Source organism: Eschrichtius robustus, chromosome 11, assembly GCF_028021215.1.
Source record: "Eschrichtius robustus isolate mEscRob2 chromosome 11, mEscRob2.pri, whole genome shotgun sequence".
Taxonomy (NCBI): domain Eukaryota; kingdom Metazoa; phylum Chordata; class Mammalia; order Artiodactyla; family Eschrichtiidae; genus Eschrichtius; species Eschrichtius robustus.
Window position 1 is genome coordinate 101,906,737 of NC_090834.1, and position 21,263 is coordinate 101,927,999.

The following is a 21,263-nucleotide window of genomic DNA, read 5'->3' on the forward strand; positions in this document are numbered from 1 at the left end:
GATAGCTTTGATCTGTTAAGTACCTACCATGTGCTAGGCACTTGACCTAATTTCTAATCTAGTCCAGGGAGGCAGGTCTATTTCTCCAATCACACTGATAAATTAACTGAGATGTAGAGGAGAAGTGGTCCATCCAAGGTCACACTAGTGACAGAGCTGGGATGCCAAAAGGGTTGGCCTGGCTCCCAATTCATACTGCCCCACCCCACCCCGTGTGCTATGCTCTCTCCTTCCAGTTCTTGTTCTGAAGCCAGAACAAGAAAGAATCCACTCATTCAGTGATCATTCTTCCAACAAGCCCTAACTGGCACCACGTGCATGGCAACCAGGCACTAGTCCCTGAGCCTAGTGAGACCCAGATGCTGCTTCCTGGAGTTCCCTGTTGAAGGGAGGAGAGGTGGTCATGGCAGGGGCGTCTCCAGGAAGGGTGTGACCACGGCCTAGGAACTCAGAGCTGCTGGAGAGCCCAAGGAAAGGTTTTTACAGGAGATGACATTTTGAGCAGGACCCCAGTGGACCAGGCAGATTTCTCTGGCAGAGACAGGGTGAGCCCCCAGTGCAGAGGAACTGGTGTGCTCACAGATCCTAAACCAGAAACCTGGGTCCCCAGGGATGAGTTCTGTGTCCCTGAAGGTGGGAGGTGAAGAGGGCAGGGGAGAGGTTGGTATCACATTGCTGACCGCCTGGATTGCCAGGCTGGACTATAGGCTTTGTCCTATGCCTGATGCAGCAGCTCAATAAACATTTATTGAATGAATGAACGAATCCGCCTGCCAGCCCCTCCCCCTCAGTCCTCTCCTGGCTAAAAGGAATAAAACAAATAAAACACCTGGTGTGTTCCAGATTCTCCCGTCTCGCCCACCCGGTCCCTCACCTTATCCCCCTTTGCTACCTACCTCCTCTCTGGTCATCAGTAAACAAAGGAGCAAATGCTCAAGTGCTCTCACTGCGTGCTAGGCAGTAGAAATTACCTTAAATTCTCACAATCGCCCTCAGGGGTGCAGGTGAGGACGCTGTGATTGCGAGCGGCTAAGGGACTTGCCTGGCCGCTGAAAGGCAGAACTGAAGACTCACACCAGACTTTCGGATTCCATCTAGCGTTTCTAGTTTGTGGGGGGGTCGGGGAGGGGCGGGGGAGCGTTGCAGTAGGGGGAGGGGTGGGGTGGACAGAAAGAGGAGGCAAGGGAAGGGACTGCTGGGGGTCCTCAAGCCCAGGGCCCAGGACCAGGTGGCCAGATCGCAGTCTGAGGGCTCCTGCCCCACCTCTGGGTCCAGCTGCCGCGCCAGGATTCCTCCACTCCAGCCCTGCATCCACTCCCCAAGGCTGGGGCTGGGACAGGAACACGCAGGCACGCAGGCGTGCACATCGCAAGAGCCCCGAAGCCTGCCGAGGCGGAGCAGCTGTTGCCTTAGGCAGAAAGGCTTTATTTTTTAAATAAAACTATTTAATATATAATTCAATATATTATAAAACGATTCCCCAGAGGACATTTTTATATAATACCCAAAGTAAATAATCATCTCCCTTCTTGAAGAGGAAAACATGCCCAAAAAGGCTTCATCAGAAATCCTTTGGTCAAGCAGGCTAGCTGGTTCCCAAGGCCCTTCGGGTGGCCTAACTCTTTGTCACTGTTCTTAAAACCTTCCAGAACGTGAACTCCAGAAAGAACCTCCAACTCCAAGACCCTCTCCTTCTACAGGTGGGAAAACTGATGCTCGGCGGGGAGAAGGGTCCGCTCAAGGTCACTCAGCATCAGCGGGAGAGCCGGGACTCAGCCCGGGGCCCCCCACCCCACCCGGTCTGCTTCCTTTCTCCCCAGGCTCATTCCCTAACAAGGCTGGGGCTCTGACGGAGAGCTGGGTGCCACTTCTGAATGCCAGGGGGGCAAAGCTGAGGCCACGACAACCTCACTCTTCACCTGGAAACTTACCCGGCAGCACAGGGCCCAGGCACACATGGGCTTCAGAGACAAAGAGGCCCGGAGAAGCAGGGGATACACCCTCCCATCACATCACCCCACCTCGGGCCAAGCATCTGCCAGGGCCACGCGCTTCCTACCCTGAAACTAAGAACTTCCACGTGACTTTGCTTCTTGTCTTGCCGATAAGAAAGCTTGGTAGACAGTTAAATATGTCTTTTCGTTTTAAGAAAAAATAATGGCTACTTTATACAAGTAGCCTGGGTGGGCAAAGTCTTTCTGGACACGGGGTGCTCAAAGGTGAAGGAAGATGACACATCCTCAGGGCTGAAAAGTGAGGGCTTCTGAACTAGGCGACCCCAGGGGTGCTTTCTTTCTGCCAGCACTCCCGGTACACCAGGAAGGGGTGGACGAACGTCAGAAGAGTGACGAGCGCCAGCATCACATTCACCTGGAGGGAGAGAAAGCAGTGAGGCCAAGTCCACCACTAGTGGAGGGACCAGAATTCTGCCTGGTTTATCCTCTACTTTCCACTCAGACCCAGTGGTGCCCTCTGGGATGGACTCTTGGTTATTTTCCATTCTGCCCCATGCAGCAGGGTGGGTGCGGGGTAGGGGAATATTATATTATGCCTTTTATTTTGGCCGTACCCCGTGGCATGTGGGATCTTAGTTCCCTGACCAGGGATTGAACCCTCCTCGCCCCCTGCAGTGGAAGCACAGAGTCTTAACCCTTGGACCGCTAGGGAAGTCCCAATGCCCATCACACAGATGAAAAAACAGAGGCCTAGAGAGTATTCAGTGACCTGGGAAGCTGTGCCACGTTAACCCTTTGGCTTCAGGGACCCCACCCCCACCCCCAGCACAAGGCAGGGTACTCCCACTGACCCCAGTTTGAGAAGCAAGACCAAGGATGTACCCATGTGAAGAAATGCTCCTGCAGGGACCACACCCAGGCCACCCCAGCCAGGTTGGGGGCGCCCCCTGCTGGGGACCAACACAGTTGCCCCAATCTGGACATCCTTGCTGGTCTAAGGCCAGGGTCCCCCAACCGGCCACAGTACTCACATAGAACGGGTCATTCTGGAGGGGGCCTTTGATGAGGGTGAAGATGGGGAACTGGAGCAGAGACACGACAGCCGACAAGGCCATCACTAGCCCAAAAAGCTTGCCAAAGTGCTCTGAAGGGAACCTGGGCAGAGAGACAAACGAGGTTCCAGTGAGCTCTGGGGACCCTCCCTCCATGTAGGGGCCTGGCTTTGGTGGGCCTTGGTCAGCCCCCTACTCCCCCAGCCTAAGCCTGCCTTCATCCACCCACACCCACACAGCTCCCCTCCTTCACCTTTGCTTAGGCTTTCAAACGACAGAGCAAAGAGATGGCACCGTGCTCGATCCCGGGGAAACAGCAGGGACCCAGACACAGGCTGTGACCCGGGAGGTCTCAAGGAAAAGACACATGAATAATTCCACTATATGCTAGATGATGCATGCACTATCAGAGGAAGCAAGAATAGAGAGGCACAAGGAAAGAAAGACGCTTTCTTTCTACTCTTCCCTGGGAGAGCTGGAACAGAAGTGGGCTTTGGAGGGTGAATAGGAGTTCACAGGGTAGACAACAGAGGCAGCGGGGAGCAGACATGAAGAGCTTTCATGTACATGAAGGCTCTAACCCTCCCACCAGCCTCCACCTCCTCTATACCTGCTCCCAGACGCTGTGTGCCTCCTCTGGCCACCTCTGGTCCTCACCTCCTGATTTCTTTGCCCCCAGCACACCTCCCTTTGCCCCAAGGGTGCCCCCGTCACGTGACGCATACCAAGAGCCCACTTACGCGAGGGTGAGGAAGGCAGCATTGCCCCCGTAGAGGAAGGAGCGGTTGATCACTTGCAGGATGAAGGTGGCGTACTGCAGGGGGAGGACAGGGATGGAGGCGCAGAGGGCGAAGCCCAGGCACAGCAGAGACGTCAGGACCAGCGAAGGCACTGTTGAGCACAGGGCCGCCGCCGAGGCCGAGGAACCTGGGCCAAAGGGAAGAGCAGAGGCTGCATGGATGCCCGCAGGGGGGTCATCCTGAACCCTCTCTCCACGCATGCCCCATCTCCAGTCCATCAACAAATGCTGATAATTCACTTCCTAAATATCATTCCTAAATATCATTCAAATGTATCCACTCGTTTCCAACCCCGGCGACTCATCCTAATTACAGGCCAGCATCACTCACTCATAGATTATCACAATGACCTCCTGACAGGGAGGCCCCTCAACCCACAGACAGACACTCTGGGTAGCACCACGGGTAATAGCAAAAGACTGGAAACCAACCAAATCAGCAGCAGTAGGGGAACGCAGCACCAACTATGCTGCAGTCACACAACAGAACTAGGCAGCGGTTAAAGGCAGGAGGAGGGAGCCTGGCTGTGGGACAAACCCAGGACAGAGAGTTATACAAAGAAAGCTGCAGGACAGCGTGTGCGATACGCTGCCTTTTATCTAAGAAAGAAAAACTGTACATACATACAGAGTCTGTCTTTAAGGAAAAGCAAAAACAAAAACAATTACCTAACAAGGGAAGGAATGGAGGTCAGGGAACAGAGAAGGAAACTAAACTTCTTTGACTGTATCTTGTTTCATAGTTTCGGCTTAGGAATAATGTCAATGTTTGATATGCAAATGTATTTAAAATAAAATTAAAATAATAGGAAGAAAACAAGCAAAGCAATTCCAAAAAAAAATCCACCAAGGTGAAACCAATGAACATAACTTTATATCAAGTTGGTGACTCTTAAAATACTGTAATTTGACTGACAGCTCTTATGGGATGTATCCTCAGGATGAGAATGGAAAGAAGGAAAGAAAGGAGGGAGGAAGGGAGAAACAGCACGCAGCAATCATACTAGTATTAATAGTATTGATGATGCTAAACCAGTAATTATGCATAAAATATATTTTTAAAATACTATATATATATATAGTATGTGTATATAGTATACAGTGTATGTATATACAGTATATATATTAATATAGTATATATTATAGTATTTTAGGAACCATGATTTTCAGAGGAAAAGAGATACAAATGTAAAAATCAAGGAAGTAAAATTTGAATTAAAATATCAGTACTGAAAATAAAAAAATATATCAGTAGTGGATACTCATGATGTATTTTTTCATCCAAAAAATTATGTATATCTTACCTCAGAGGCCTAAAAGCAATGACAACCCAGGAGAATTAGAAACCTTAGCATCCAAACTGCAGTCTTTAAATACCGTTTCTCATTTAAAGGGACCCAGGGCTATTTGGAGAAATGGCTGGTTTCAGGTCTGCGCCAGGAAACATACCCAATGAAATGGACCTGAATATCTCCTTGTGCCAGAAGGGAAAGACACTCTCTAAAACTAATGGGACACAGATTTGTTAAGGACACAGATACTGGATTGGTAAAGTTGCCAATAGTCAAAGATGAGATAATTTGAGCATCAAGAAGAATTGTGACACAAATGGATTGAAACATGTCAAATATATTTAAAATGAGATTTTAAAAGAGAAACTATGAATGGTTACCCCTGGAAGTTTCTAAGGCACCAACTCATTTTTCTAAAACTAGTAAATAGAGGAAAAACCATGCATTTATTTCAGGGTAATGAAATAGTTAATAAAGGAAAGTTTTTCTTTCTAGAGGGATTCTAGCTATTAAAAGCAGAAGGAAAGACAGAAATAGAAAATCTCCTTTTTGCAACCCTAATAAAATAATGGGTCTAGGCACCGATCATCAATAGCTGTTAAAATCATTAGGCCTGCAGCTGATGGGAAACTTTTATAATGGGCGGATCAGACTGACAATGTCTGAACCCACTGATCAATCTTAACATCATAAGAACAAAACTACGGGTACCAAGGGCCTGCTGACGAGAGCGTGTAGGTAGCCCACGGCTCCACCTCTGAATTATTCTTGCCAAAAAATATTAAATAATAATATTAATAAAAATATTAATCTGCCTGTTTACAGGAAAGACCCAATCAAAGAAACGTTTTTAAATGACATGAAAAGGATGCCAAATCCAAAATGTGGGAAATTTGACAGGACAAACAACCTAGTTCCTTCAATAAATGAACAACTAAGGGAAAAAAGGGGGTGGGGGACACAGGGACTTAAAAACATCTGAAAGGCACATCAGTACATTGTGTGGCCCCTGTATGGATCCGAATCTGAACAAACCAACTATAAAAAGGCATAGTTGAGACCATTAAGGAAATTTGAACAGGACTACCTTTATTAGATGATACTAAGAAATGACTAGGGGCTGTTTTACGTATGATGATATTATGGTGATGTTTAATTTAAATAAAAGAGGTCTTATTTGCTGGAGCTACAAACTGATGTATTTACAGATGAAATGATCTGATGTCTGAGATTTGTTTTAAAATACTCCAGCAGCGGTAGGAGAAGCAGCTCACGGAAGTGAGGAGTGGGAGAGATGAAACTACAAGGGTAAAGGGAATTCCCTGGTGGTCCAGCGGTTAGGATGCTGTGCTTTCACTGCGTACGCCAAAGTTCAATCCCTGGTCGGGGAACTAAGATCCCACAAGCCGTGAGGTGCAAGGCCAAAAAAAAAAATAAAAAAGAGAGACCTCAGCATGCCTGCTCCTCCATTCTTGTCCAAGGATCATGTCCAAGCTCCTTGGCATAACACTGCCTGTCCCTTCTTACCTCCGTCTTTCCAGCCCCCTCCCTACCACCCCTCTGTGCCCTGGCCAGCCCGAATCACTTTCTGGGATTCCTCAGATTCCTCAATGTTTCACTCTCCCCTTCACCACCTTGACTCCTCTGTACTCCTGGGCCACTCTCCCAAGGCCCTCCTCTTCATCTTCTCACTTCTTTACTCTTCCTTTAGGTCTTGGCTTAGATGCTACTTCCTCCAGGAAGACTTCCTTCCCTGACACCCATACCATCCCCACCCAGAACAGGTTATGTGCCTTTCTTTCTGTTTCATAGCTCCCTGCAGGTTTACTTCATGGACTGTAAAGCTTGATTACTGGCATTTCTCCACTCTCTAGACTGAGAACAGCTTCTTGAGAACAAGGACATATCTGTCCTGTCCGTTATTGAATCTAGAACTGTGATTGGCATATAATTGGCACTCATTGACTGCTGGTTAGATGATGGATGGATGGGTGATGAATGGACAGATGAGGGATGGATGGATGATGGATGGATGGATGGATGGATGAGTGATGGATGGATAAATGGACAGATGCAAGTAGAAAAGGATTTAGAAGAAAAGAGAAGATGGGCATGGAGGAAAATAAAGATCTCTCCCCTCCTGGTTCCCTGGTCCCCTGGAGCCCAGGTCTCACCTGTCTTTCTTGCTTCCTCCTGGTACTTGTATTTAAGCCGATCCATGAGCAGGCCATTCCAGGGGGCACACAGCACTCCAAAGAACTGAGTGATGGCAAAGGCATTTGTGTAGGTGCTGACTGCAGAGGGCAGAGAGGGGTTGGGCAGTAAGAACTTTCCAGGAGTGCCTTACAGGAGAGGACCCTCCCACCCGGCCCTTGCCCTGCCTGACCCTCCTCGCCACACCCCTGCTCAGACCTTTCTCTGGAGCACAGAGCCCTGCTGAGCTTAGCACCCCGCGGCTCGAGGTTCCAAGTCCCCAGCTGTGATGCTCAGATGTGCTGCCTCCCAGCCTCGTCACATACCTAGTACCCTGTCCCCACTGGCCAAGTTGCTCAGCAGAGAGTTGAGGGTGCCGATGAAGAGGTAGTGCCACAACTGTATCACAGACAGCCACACCAGGTGCCAGGCAAAGCGCCGAGAGAAAGCGTAGCTCCGGAAAGAGCGGGGTTCCTGCTGCTGCCCTGCTCTTGGGATCTCTGGTGGGGAGAGGAAGATTTGGGCAAGAGTTACAATTAAAGTTGGGGGGCAGGGATGGGCAAGAGTGTAGGGGTCTTGATGGGACAGCCTGAGGTCTGAGCTCAACTGCTCTTCTTGCCTTCCTGGGCACAACGCCACCTCGACGCATCATCCCGTCCCCACCACCTTGAATGAGCCTCCCACGTCCTCTGCCTGCCGAAATCTGATCTATCGCAGCTTGGACTCAATGACGCTTCTTGCACTAACACTTTCCTGATCTTTCTCAGCCAGGATGATGAAAAGAAAGACGAGAGGAGAAAGTTAGAGATGAGGGTTCGCGGCGGACAGCTAGTATTTCAGCTGATCTATATCCCCTTCTTTTCTTTCAGTACCAGGATCCTGAGTCTCCTCTGGAAATCTCCCCCTGCCCTATTCTTCACGGTCCAGATGGGACTGTGAATTAAGCGTTCCATGCCTCACCCAAGGCTGACCCATTTGATCATTCTCCTCGAGAGGCAGACTGGCTGTGATTTTAGACTGGGGCCCCCAGAGGCATCCTGGTTCTACTCTTCCTGGATGGAGCCTGGCAAGTGCACTTTGCCCTTGCTTTTGTGAACTTCCCAGAATCCTGTTCTCGTTTCTACCTTAACCAGCAGTGGTTTGTGATGTTTATAACCAAAGACCCAAAACAGACAGAGGAGAGAAAGGAGGCAGTGATGGAGATGGGACAATGAGAGAGGGCAGACCCAGGGGACCTGCAGAAATGGGGACAAATAAGGCAGACTTAGGAGTGGGGGGAAGGGAAGGCAAATGATGGAAGACTGGCTGCGAGGGGAAGGGGTATGATGAGATGAGAAAGAAAAAGGGGACAAAAAGGAGAGATGAGACAAAAATTTTGCCCCTCTCTAGACCGCCTGTAAACTGAGGGGGTTGAGAAGATCCTGCAGGCCTTTTCCCTACCTGACCTTTCCTGATTCTGAGTCCCTGGGAAAGCTCTGGAGGTGAGCAACCAAGTTGGCTGCGGGGAAAGGCCACGTTCTGGAGCGGAAATGGGTTAACCAGTAGGGCTCACCTTTCTTTGGTGAAATGAACTCCTCTGAAAGCTCCAGCTTTTGGGACTCAACCGTTTTCTTCTCTTCCTCTCCGGGGCCATCCCCAGAGCACAGGCTGTGGAAACAGAAGCCCCATCAGCCTGACCCAAAAATTGTGAGCTGAGCCTCAGATTCAGGCTGGTGGGTTGGGGATAGTACATTTCGCTATACATTGGAATCACCTTTTCACAACCCCAATGCCCAAGTCACAGCCCAGACCGATTAAATCAGAATGTCTGGGCATGGGAGACAGGCTCCCGTATTTTTTAAAGATCTCCAAGTAATCCCAGCAATTCTAATATGTAGCAATGTTTGGGAACCACTGAAGTGCAGGAAGAATAGGACAGGCCTGGGTTCAAACCCCAGCTCTGCCTCTTCCTGGGGCTGTGCAACATGGCTCAGACCTAACTCTTCTGAGCCTCCTTGTTCCCATTTGGAAACTGGAGATAAGTATGTGTATCTCAGGACTACTGTGAGATGAAATCAGAGCACATGGGGCTGCCAAACAGCAAACAAATGCCCTCTCTCTACTGCTTTGATGAGTGGCGGCAAAAACAGTCCCATTTCTTCCCCTCCTCTGTTCTCCACCCTTTGCAATACAGCTCTGACTATTTCCCTGTCCCCTCCATCTGGGCTGGCTTTGTGAGCTGCTCAGCCAAGACAACCCAGCAGAAGTGATGTTGTGACAATTCTAAGCTTAAAACTGAAAAAACCTTGTGCATTTTGGCATTTATCTTGGAACCCTGAGACCACCATGTGAAGAAGCCCAAGCTAGCCTGTGGAAGGATAAAAGCCATGTGACCCAGAAATCCCTGCCACTCCAAATGGCCAGACAAACCCCATGTGAGTAAGGCCATCCTAGACCAGCCAGCCCCCAGCTAGCCCACCAGATGATCAGAGGCATGAGAAGCCTTGTCAAGATCATCCAAGTAGCTCCCTGATCAGTAGAACTAGCCAGCTACCCATAGACTTGTGGAAATAATAAATGCTTAATGTTTTAGGCCATTAAGTTTTGGGGTAGTTTGTTATGCAGCAGTAGCTAACTAATACATCCCTGGTCTAGTCCTCCTCTCCTGGGACAGGTTTCCGCTGCCTTACCATGTCTGTCCCATCCCTGCTTCCTACTCCAGGTGAGATGAGAGGTTCTGGGCACACCATCACCAGCTCATAGTCCTTACCCGTAGCTGTAGTTGGGGGGCAGCGGGTAGGGGATGTGCCCCCGGGGCATCAGAAGGAAAGTACGCCCAACATGCCAGGCACTGCAGACAGAGATGAAGATGAAGGAGGCCCTGAGACTGATGCCCTGTTCATAAAGGAGCTGCAGAAAAAGGAGAGGAAAGGTCAGTGTAACAGCCACGTTCACAGCAGCATTATTCACAACATCCGAAAGGTGGAAGCAAATCAAGTATCCATCTGCGGATGAATGGATAAAGGAAATGTGGCACATACATACAATGGAACATTATTCAGCCTTAAAAAGGAAGGAAATTCTGACACCTGCTACAACATTGATAAACCTTGAAGACATTACGCTAAATGGAATAACCCAGTCACGGAAGGACAAATACTATATGACTTATGAGGTACCTACAGTAGTCAAATTCACAGAAATAGACAATAAGACAGTGGCTGCCAGGGGCAAGGGGGAGATGGGGGGGTACCCACAATGGGGATTATTGTTTAATGGGCACAGAGTTTCAGTTTTACAGGGTGGAGAAGAGTTCTAGAGATGGATGGCGGTTATGGTTGTACAACAACATGAATGAACTTAATGCCATTGAACTGTACACTTAAAAATGGTTAACATGGAAAACTTTATGTTAGGTGGGGTTGCCGCGCAGCTAGCAGGATCCTAGTTCCCTGACCAGGGATCGAACCTCCGTCCCCTGCAGTAGAAGTGCAGTCTTTTTTTTTTTGGAAGTGTGGAGTCTTAACCACTGGACCACCAGGGAAGTCCCTGGGTGTATTTCATCATACAAAAAGTCAGCGTAAGAATTAGGGGCTGGGGCTTCCCTGGTGGCACAGTGGTTGAGAATCTGCCTGCTAATGCAAGGGACACGGGTTCGAGCCCTGGTCTGGGAAGATCCCATATGCCGCGGAGCAACTAGGTCCGTGAGCCACAACTACTGAGCCTGCGCGTCTGGAGCCTGTGCTCCGCAACAAGAGAGGCCGCGATAGTGAGAGGCCCGCGCACCGCGATGAAGAGTGGCCCCTGCCTGCCACAACTAGAGAAAGCCCTCGCACAGAAACGAAGACCCAACACAGCCAAAAATTAATTAATTAATTAATTAATTAATTTAAAAAAAAAAAATAGGGGCTGAAACCTGTTTCTAAGAATGAGTCTTGGCCCAGGCTCTTGCCTTCCACCCTGGAGGCTGATTATGGATGCCTGGTGCTCCCCAGCAGCAGGGGAGATAAACATGGGCTATTGCTATCTTTTACCTTAATGATAAGGAAGACTGACGAGGAAGAGTCAAATGCTCCATTGTACATGGTGATGATGGTTGAGCGGTGTTTGCCAAATAGGTTCCCGATCTGAGAACACACGATCAGCCTGAATCACTTATTTATCCGTGAAATCTTTCCTGTGCACCCGGCAAGTGTCAGGCCCTCATACCCAGACCTACCCTCCACCCCAGGAGCTACCACCCTGGCTTGGGCCAACCCCATCAGAGGCAGCCAATGTAGCAAAGTGCTTCTCCCTCCCTCCACCCGCCCCAACCTCCGGCCAGGTGCCTGTGATGAGGGCAGGCTCACACCTGCAGGTTGGTGATCAGAAACAGGATTCCTCCCACGGTAAGCATGGGCATGGCCAGGAAGAGCAGCACAGCTGAGTCTGGAACAATCCAAGACAGAGATGGGGAGGTGTCACAGTGCAACCCAAACATGCAGCCCCGAACCCTGGCCCCCACCTGCTCCCTACAATCCTGGGCTCAGGACCCCAATTCTAGGCAGCCTCCCAGCATCCTCCAAGGATCTTAGGGTCCTGGTCAAGGCTCCTTCACGTGCCCCTGCGGAGGGACCCTGCAGAGGTCTCCTGAGACACCCTCTTCCTCATCAAAGATGACCCTTGGTCTCTGGCAGGGTGGATGTCTACAGAGAGAGGCACGACTCAACCCACCGCCCCCTTCCCTCATTAAACCACAAGCAGCCTCTCTATTCATCCTTGACACTGTGGGGGAGAGAAGCCTGGATTCAGTCCCTGAGCCCAGCCTCTAATTCACTGTTTTGAGCTAGATTTTGAATCTGGGACTCAGTCATTTCATCTGATAAATGGGAATAACAGTCCCTGCTCTTCCCACCTCACCAGGCGCTGTGAGATCTGAGTGTCTCTCTTTTGTTCATTAAACTTTGAGCATTTCCTTTGTGCCAGGCACTGTGCTTGGCACTGGAAATGCAGGATGAATAAATACTTCTTGCCCTTGGAAAGACTGACATGCAAAAAAATCATTCTAACAGGTCTGGCAAGTGTTGGGTAAGAAAGCAGAACTAAAAACAACTAAAGTGCCCAGGACTAGGGAGCCCTCTGTAAATTAGTCTTTCCCAAGTCACAGCCTTCTTTCTGCCCACCTTCATGATTTGGGCCATAACCCACACCTGTCTTATTTGCTAAAAAAAATGTTTTTTTAAGTTGACTCACTTTTATCCAAAAGAAATCTATTATTTTTAAATGAAACTTTATATTGGGAGTTCCCTGGTGGCCTAGTGGTTAGGATTCTGGGCTTTCACTGCCGTGGCCCAGGTTCAATCCTTGGTCGGGGAACTGAGATCCCACAAGCCACTGTGGCACGGCCAAAAAAAGAGAAAACTTTATATCGCTAGTATAAATGAAAAGCAACTTGTGTTGCTTGTTGTGAATAGGAGGTAACTGCAAAAATAAATACAATGAAAACACTGTTATTAAACTTCAGAATGTTCAAAGCCTGATACTTGCTCTTGTCATAGTGTTAAAATCATCCCAGCCCCAAACCAAGACTCTCATGCATGAAATCAGAGGGCTGAATGAGAAATAAAAAGGGAGTAACTCTCCCACCAGGTGATTCAATGTTAATGCAGCACATGTGTGCTTCCTAAGAATATTCTCCAAAGTAACTATTATCCTAGTAACTTTTGTTCCATACCTTGAGAAGCACTGTAAACCTGCTCATTTTAGAGCATTCACACTCTTTACCATTCAATTTCTGTCTCTATAAAAGGTACGTCTTCAAATGCACTAAAGGTTGGTTGAGATTCCTTTCACAATAGCATGCTTTTTCCAAAACCAAAAAGCCCTATTTTAGAGGGAAAGGGAATATTGTGACTCCAGTGATTCACAAATGTGAGTCAAACATACCCAGCCATCACCTCCACATTCAGCCACTTGAAAATCATGTTTAGGCTTTTAGGTAAGAAGACAGTTTGATGAGCAGAGTGGTTTTAAAATAACTGGCTTGAGGTGCCAGGCTACCTCATGAGATCTGCTCAGACAGAGACCCTCAGTCAGCCTGCGTTCACTGAACACAAATGAAGTAACAGCTTCAGCACAGGTACTAGACACAGGAGAGTTAGGTACTTTTACTTCCTAACCCCAAAACTGAGCCACGTGATCTGACACTGGGGAGGAATACTGGAAAGCATCTCTTGGCCTCTATAACTGAGATGCTAGCAAAGAGCACAGCCAGGGTCCCAGGACCCCTTCCCACTAACTTGCTCTGTGGCCTTTGGCTAGTCTTTGCGAAGGGTCCCTCTCTGACCTGTTTTCTCCTCTACATAATGGAGGAAGTGGGGAATACACCAGACTGAAATTCCCAGACTTTGGGAATTTTAGACACTTATAGACCAGTAAAATTTGAAAAGAAAACTTCTGACTACACTAGAGTTAGCAGTTTGTACCCGGCTAAGTCAGGATATTTTCAAAAACTGCCATTCATATTATCATTTCATTAAAAAAAAAAAAGAGAGAGAGAGGACATTTAATACATAACAGAAGGAAGGATGTAATCTTTTGAATAAAGTCTTCTCTCTGAAGCAACCCCTCCACTGTCCTTATTTTTTGCATGTCTCACTAGACTAAACTGTTTTTATAGACCAGCAATAACTCTCTCAAGGACTCTTTCCAGCTGAAAAGTTTGTGGATCTCTGAATAACTGTGGGGGTCAGTGCATCCTGCCCATTACCTTCTGCACCTGCCCATCCACCAGCTGCCCCTGAGGTTGTATCCCTCCCGACGGCACTCACCTGCAGAGATGAAGGCTATGGTAAGCGTGGCGCTGGTGTAGAGAAATCTGGAACACAGAACGGCAGATGGAGAATGCGGTCAACAAGAGAGAAAGCTGGAGGGGCAGGGTGCGTGGAGCCAAGGTCCTCCCACCTAGAAGTCCCAACCAGCCAAGCCCTTGAAGAAAGGGGTTAGTGCCTCATTTACAAATCATAATCTTGAGTTCTAATTCCTCTTGCTGTGTGACCTTGGGCAAGGCACTGCCCTTCTCTGGGCCTCAGCAGCCTCTTCTATGAAGAGATGTTTGTGGATGGACCTAGAGACTGTCATACAGAGTGAAGTAAGTCAGAAAGAGAAAAACAAATATCACTTATTAACGCATATATGTGGAATCTAGAAAAATGGTACAGATGAACCTGTTTGTAAGGCAGAAATAGAGACACAGACGTAGAGAACAAACGTATGGACACCAAGCGGGGGAAGGGGGGGGGGGGTGGTGGGATGAACTGGGAGATTGGGATTGACATATATACACTAATATGTATAAAACAGATACCTAATGAGAAACTACTGTAGAGCACAGGGAACTCCACTTCGCTGTATAGTAGAAACTAACAGAACATTATAAAACAACTGTACCCCAATTTAAAAAAATTAAAAAAAAAAAAACAGAATCTAACCATTTAAAAAAAAAAAAAAAAAAAGAGATGATTGGACTGACTGATCTAGGCCCTAAGCTTAAAGTTCTACGATGTTATTGTTTAAGGACCACGATCCCAAGGTTATGGGACTCTCTTAGAGGCATGGGGTAATAAAAGCAGTGCTTAAGTGTGACATTCTGATTTATAATAAGAAATACATATTTGGTCCAGGTCCGCAGTCCCTGACACGGGGCTCCTAAGACCCTTATAAATTCCTACATAAGAGAACTAGGAGCATCTTTCATTCTAATGAGGTGACCCTGGATGGGTCCTGGATGCGGGCTGCTTACCAGGAAGACCAGCCATAATTAGATGCTTGGAATTTTCAGCCCTGCCCCCGACTTCTCCAGAGAGGGGAGAGGGGCTGGAAATGGAGTTAATAATTGATCATGCCTACATGAGGAAGCCTCCATAAAATCCTAAGGGTATGGAGTTTGGGGAGCTCCCAGGTTGGGGAACACAGCCATGGACCAGGAGGGTGCGGCACCCTAACTCCACAGGGACAGAAGAGATGCTGGGCTCGGGACCCTCCCTGACCTCACCCTATGTGTCTCTTCATCTGGCTGTTCATCTGTATCCTTCATCATATCCTTTAATAAACTGGTATATGTGTTTCCCTGAGTTCTGCGAGCCCTTTAGCAAATAACTGAATCCAAGGGGGAGGAGGTCACAGGAATCCCAGGTTTGCAGCTGAAGTTGTGGGTAAACTGGGGACCTACCACTTGCAATTGGCATCTGAGGTGGAGGGCAGTCTGGTGGGACTGAGAGCCCTTAACCTGTGGGATCTGATGCTATATCTCCAGGTAGACAGTGTCAGAATTGAGTTAAATGATAGGACACCCAGCTGGTGCCACAGTATTGCCTGGTGTGGGAAAGGCTCCCACACATTTGGTGACCAGAAGTGCAGAGTTCTGTGTAAAAGTAAAGGAGAAACACGGGTGGGAAGACTGGGTTTTTCTTAACACACTAAAGGCTGGAGAAGAGGGAGTGGGCAAAGAAGGACGGGCAAGAGGAGGAGACAGGTGACCAAATTCCAAGAGCGACTGACAGAGTCATCGTGCACCCAAAGGCTTAGAGAGCCAAGGACTTGCTTTCCTGCCCGGCTGTTTCCTGGTCCAGCCACCCTCCAGTCCCTCTGACAGCTAGCCTCTCACGTGCCTCCCGGGAGGCACCAGCTCTGGGTCCTATCAGCTCCCCGCAGGCCGCTGCTTATCACCGAACCTGGCCAGCTGCGGTGGCACCCTGTGGAGCCAGCAAGTCCCTTACCCTCCGTGACTCGTCTGCATGGGATGGACCCCCACGGCCTCCCCTCCCGTCAGAGGGAAACTGAAATCCCACCGCTGGAGACACCCAGGACGCCTTACTACCTAAGCTTCTGGGGAGTGATGGTGGCGGTAAGGAGGATGGCAATGAGTCACTCGGGTATGATGAGGACAAAGGTCCCTGGCATGAAGGCGAGGGTGGTAATTCTATTTTTATTTTTATTTATTTATTGGCCACACCGCACGGCATGTGGGATCTCAGTTCCCCAACAGGGATCAAACTGGCGCCCCTTGCACTGGAAGCGCGGAGTCTTAACCGCTGGACCGCCACCAGGGAAGCCCCGAGAGTGACAATTCTAGGCTTTGCTAATTTCATAACCCTGTCCCGGGCCAGGGCTCACAGGAAGCAGGCCTGGGCTCCTGCTCGATTCAGCATATCATACAGCATGCAGTGTCACGTGCAACAGAGGAAGGAGGTGAAGAAAGGGAAGCAGGAGTGTGGGGAAGAGGGAAGGTCGAGACAGAGTCCACACCCTGGGCAGTTTCTAGCAGGGCTGCTGGGGCAGGGATACCCAGTTGCCTGGCCTGGGTCTCCCTCCAAACAAAGCTGCTGCCAGAATTCCTCTTGCCCACCCCTGTTCAGATCCCCTTGGGACTCACATGGCTATGAGGCGGGCCACGGTGGTCTTGAAACGGTCAAAGATGTAGCCAGTGGGGAACGTCATGAAGTTGTTCATGAAGGATGCCAGGGTGAAGATGAGTGAGAAGCGCTCGTCCTGGGCTTTGCAGTCTGGAGGAGAGAAAGGCAGATCTCAAGAGCCCAGGGTGGACGGGCCAACCTCCCATCCATCCCAGCCTTCCTGCCAGGCCGGCACCCAGCCTGGCTCCCGTCCAGGGCAGCCTCTTCCATCTCGGACAGCTTGCCTGGTAGAATAAGTTCTCCCTTAGATAAGTGGAGACGTGACTGCCCCTAATTACCTCTTGGGAGCCGGTACTTCCCTCCCCGGGGACCTCCGAGACCAAGGTTGAGGGCAGGGGCAGCTGACACTCCCTTCCTCTCACCATAGACATGCTGGCAGAGGAGGCAGGAGGTGGAGTCCTTCCGACCCCTTCCCACCACTGGGGAACCAGACTCAGCTTCCTAGAGAAGCCCTCCTCCCTTACCATCCAGCCCCGTGGCATTGCCCATCAGCCTGGCATTCGGTTCACACAGCTCCTCGAAGTAATGTTCTGTTTTGAAGACAAACACCAGGGATGCCCAGCCGAAGAGGACGCCCGCAAAGCCGAGGCATTCCAGCAGCCCCGTCATCAGGGTGGCCACACGAAGGGGCAGCCTCTGGCCCTGCATGGTCCGAGGTGGAGCCGATCCTCAAATCCCACTGGTGGCCTCCTGGGCTGACCACAGGAGCGGCAAAGCCCGGCTTTCGAGCACTTGGTAAATTCCTTTGGCAGGCGCTTCTGTTCAGGTGGCTCTCTGGTGCTGGCTGTTTCAGGCCTGGGTGAAAACCATCAGTGGGCGATTCCCTGGATCCTGTAAAATAAGGCAGAGGCTGCTTGGTACACAGGGCTGTGGGAAAGGTAGCGGTGGACAAAGGTTCTCTGTGGGATAGACAAAGAGGCCAGGTGTTAGAAACAGCTGCAAATGCCTCCCCATCCCACAGCTGGCAACAGGTCGGGAAGCTGGAACTGAGCCCCAGTTCTGGAGACGGGCCACTAAAATAACAACAGCAATTGTGAGCCAGGAACAGGGGGTAAGGGACTTTACACAGGTCCTCACAAAGCCTCACAATAACTTGGCAAAGTGGGTGTTTTCTTATCTTCAGTTCACTGACAAAAGCTCAGAGGACTTTGTCAACTTCCCAAGGTCACATGGTCTGGTTAGTCACGTCGCAGGCCAGTCTAAGGGCAAAAATATCCCCACCTCCACACGATCCTCCGTGACCCTCGGCTAGGACTCCCAATAACCCCCTTCCCAGCGCCCCTCCTCGCATCACCATCTGCCAGGAAAGCGCTCCCCACCCCCACCCGCTCCCCCTCCAGCACGTGGTTAGCGGCCCTCCCAGCAGGGGCGCCCCGAGGTCTGCCCAGCCACAGAGCCCCTCGCCTCGTCCCCGCGGCCCCGCCGCCCGCACCCCCGGCCCCGGCCCCGGCCCCGGCCCCGGCCCCGAGACGCTTCCTACCCGCTGGCCTCCTCGCGGAGCTCTCAGGGCTAGCCGCAGCGTACCTTGCGAGGTTTAGATTCGCGCCTCCACTCGCCCCTCCCAGACCCTCCACGCCCCCAGAGATCCCGGAAGGGCCGGGATGGGCGGGGCCAGAGAGGTCCTCCGCGACCCACTCTCCATCACTTCCTTCTTCTCCAGCTCTCACAATCCCGTGCTCTTTTTGACCACGCCCTGAGACCTTCCCTCCTGTCACTCTAACCCCAGCAGCATCTGTTTCCCTCTCTTGATCTTCTTGCAGCCTCTCAGCTCCTTTGCCCCTCCTTCCTCCCCTGACCGAGATAGTTTTAGTTCTGTTGCGCACAGACAGGCAGCCCGACGGAAAAGATCACACAGTCGCAGCACACACACAGACGGCTTACCTGCAGACACACACACACACACACACACCTTCTTCCTTGTGCTCTACCGGGACCACGCGGGTGGGCACAGAATATGTTTCTCCCCATTTGCCCAGGAGCTCAATCCTTTCTCCTGATCTCATGCTCCTAGCGCTGCCAGCAAATCCCAACACAGAGTAAGAGAACCAAGAGCCGGAACTAGACAGTGCAGACAGGAAAAAAAAAAAAAATGGTGCCTGGCCGTTCAGTGACTGTGTTGCCTGCCATTCCACTACCTGCGGCCGACCAGACGGTGCACCCTGAGGGAAATTCAGGAAGGAGAAAACAGGATTCTGGCCCTAGATAGTTAAGATCTTTTTTTTTTTTTTTTTTTTTTAATTTTTGGCTGCGCTGGGTCTTCGTTGCTGCGCCGGGCTTTTCTATAGTTGCAGCGAGCAGGGGCTACTCTTCGTTGTGATGCGCGGGCTTCTCATTGCGGTGGCTTCTCTTGTTGAGGAGCACGGGCTCTAGGCGCGCGGGCTTCAGTAGTTGTGGCGCAGGGGCTCAGTAGTTGTGGCGCATGGGCTTAGTTGCTCCGCGGCACGTGGGATCTTCCCGGACCAGGGCTTCAACCCTTGTCCCCTGCCTGGGCAGGCGGACTCTTAACCACTGTGCCACCAGGGAAGTCCCAGTTAAGATCTTATGCAGGAATAACTTCAATACGCCAAGATGCTTGCCTCTTCCCATACTTAGAAAAACGCTAAAATCATGAACTCGAGATGTCTGTTTTTGTGATTGGCAGTAATCTTTTCCTGTCTGACTACATGGGCTGTTATTGTTATTGTTGTTGTTGTTGTTTCTCCAGCAAAAACGTTTAGATATCTGACTCCTCCCTGACCTCTTTGGAACAGTTTCTCAGAGCCGAGAGGCTGCCTCCCAGGCTATAGTCCTCAGGAAGGTCCCCGAATAAAGCATAGCTCACAACTTTTAGGTTGTGCTTTTTTTTTTTTTCCAGTCCACAACAGCTTTCCAGAAACCACCCCCTGGCGTGGTGCTCTGCCTTTTCGCCACCAAGGACCCCTTTGATTACTCCCTGCCTCACCCCCAGCCCAGGTTCTGAAAGAGTCAACCTGCCAGACTTTATTGATTAAATATTCATTCATTGCTCCATTTTTTATTAATCAAAGACATATATAATTGCCCGTCGGAGCTCGTGATCAGCATGAACTAGCCAGCTGAACCAGCGGCGCTGCTCTCATTCTGGCCCAGAGCGAGTGAACTAATGGCTTCCGTGGCCATTTCCCCGTATAGAAAGCTGAATCTGGGGGAGAGCTGCTTGTATATTCAATGCAGTCTACAGCTCCCCAAGCCCAGCCTCCTGGATTCCTCCTGGGGCCCAGGGACTCAAGCTATTCCAAACCCACCTTTCTTTTTTAATGTAGAAGAATTAAGAGATTAGGACAGTGGAAAACCAGAACCAGGGAGTATTTTCCAGATTGCTACAAAAACACAAAGGATAAAGTGTAACCACCCAAGCACGGGCTGTATAGAATAGGGGTGGCTCTGATCCTATATCCGGTACTCACGAGTTATATAGCCCCAGGCCAGCCTTTTGGAAGCCCCACCTGTAAGATAAGGCTGATTAATTACATGAATTGTCACAAAAGAAATATGAGATGGGTTGATGAAGGTATGGTAGGCAGTAGCCAGACTGCCTATGGATAGTACTGGGTTCTCCAGGGTCCAGGTATGCAAACAGAGCCAGAGAAGCAGCCTTGGGAGGGGTCTTCAGAGGAACTTGCCCAAAGTCACTCTGGGAGTGCTTTAACACTCCCAGACTTCACATCGGCTAATGGGACATTAGAGAAAATAAGTCTTTTCTTAAAAAAAATTAATTGATGGGGGGGAAAAAAAAAAGAAAATACAGCAGCCCTGGACAAACAGGACTTAAGACGCAAGATTTTCTATTTTACTGTGAGATACAAAGACACTGAAATTAATTCAAGGCCTATCTCCTGCTCTGGCTTACGTTTTGGTCTCCTGAGGACCTGGGGGATCAGTGAGTGTGGAAGCAGCAAGGGAGGAACACAAAAAGTCAAAGCAAAGAGACAGAGATTTTAGAATGTAAATCTGCAGGAACCGTCAGAAAGGCCCAGCTCCCGGGCTATCTGTGCATCCAGGACTGGAGCTCAGGACCCGGACAGCTTGTCCGGGCTCTGTCCACCTTATCCTGTTATCTTTCTCTGGCTCTCAGTGGCCCCCCCACCCCGCCACCCGCATCGAAGTCTGCAGGAGGCACTCCCTCTGGTAATGTGACCGTCTTACTGAAACCGTTGGGACGGAATAATAGAATATTCTTTGAACCATTCCCGTTTTATTTGGTTCGAGTTCCAGCATCTAGCAGAGGCAGATGCTATTTAGATCACCCTCAAGCCTCACTCCGATGAGGATTAGTGTGTAACATCAGAGAGAGGAGCGATTATAATAAGATCTGACGGTGCGCCTGGGGATGTCTTCATTCCTTCCCTCTTCACTTCCTTCTTTCCGCTCCACCCTGCATCTTTTGTAATTGATTGATTCGCTCAACAAATATACGCAGCGCTCTAGGCTTTGTGCCAGGTGCTGGGATTCAGAGCTAAGAGATTCAGCCCCTTCCCTCAAGGAGCTCATTCTCTAGTGGGGGAAACAGACAAAGGAAGCCA

At 49.8% G+C, this 21,263-nt stretch overlaps 1 protein-coding gene across 3 annotated transcripts; it reads right to left on the reverse strand.

The window, feature by feature from the left end:
• Positions 1-1,483: 1,483 nt before the first annotated feature.
• Positions 1,484-18,721, reverse strand: SLC43A3 (solute carrier family 43 member 3). Of its 3 annotated transcripts, none has more exons than XM_068554818.1 (13): positions 18,632-18,721; positions 17,187-17,553; positions 16,683-16,812; positions 14,080-14,126; positions 11,622-11,698; positions 11,305-11,397; positions 10,041-10,180; positions 8,844-8,938; positions 7,618-7,791; positions 7,273-7,392; positions 3,748-3,934; positions 2,987-3,110; positions 1,484-2,370 (listed from the first exon to the last, which is right to left on the reverse strand). In XM_068554818.1, exons 2-13 carry the CDS (start codon positions 17,368-17,370, stop codon positions 2,269-2,271), a joined length of 1,473 nt encoding a protein of 490 aa, XP_068410919.1. In that variant the 5' UTR covers positions 17,371-17,553; positions 18,632-18,721; the 3' UTR covers positions 1,484-2,268. The 3 variants fall into 3 exon arrangements, with proteins under 3 accessions (XP_068410919.1, XP_068410920.1, XP_068410918.1); XM_068554819.1 differs by lacking the exon at positions 18,632-18,721 and adding an exon at positions 18,247-18,387; XM_068554817.1 differs by lacking the exon at positions 18,632-18,721 and adding an exon at positions 18,203-18,387.
• Positions 18,722-21,263: the final 2,542 nt, after the last annotated feature.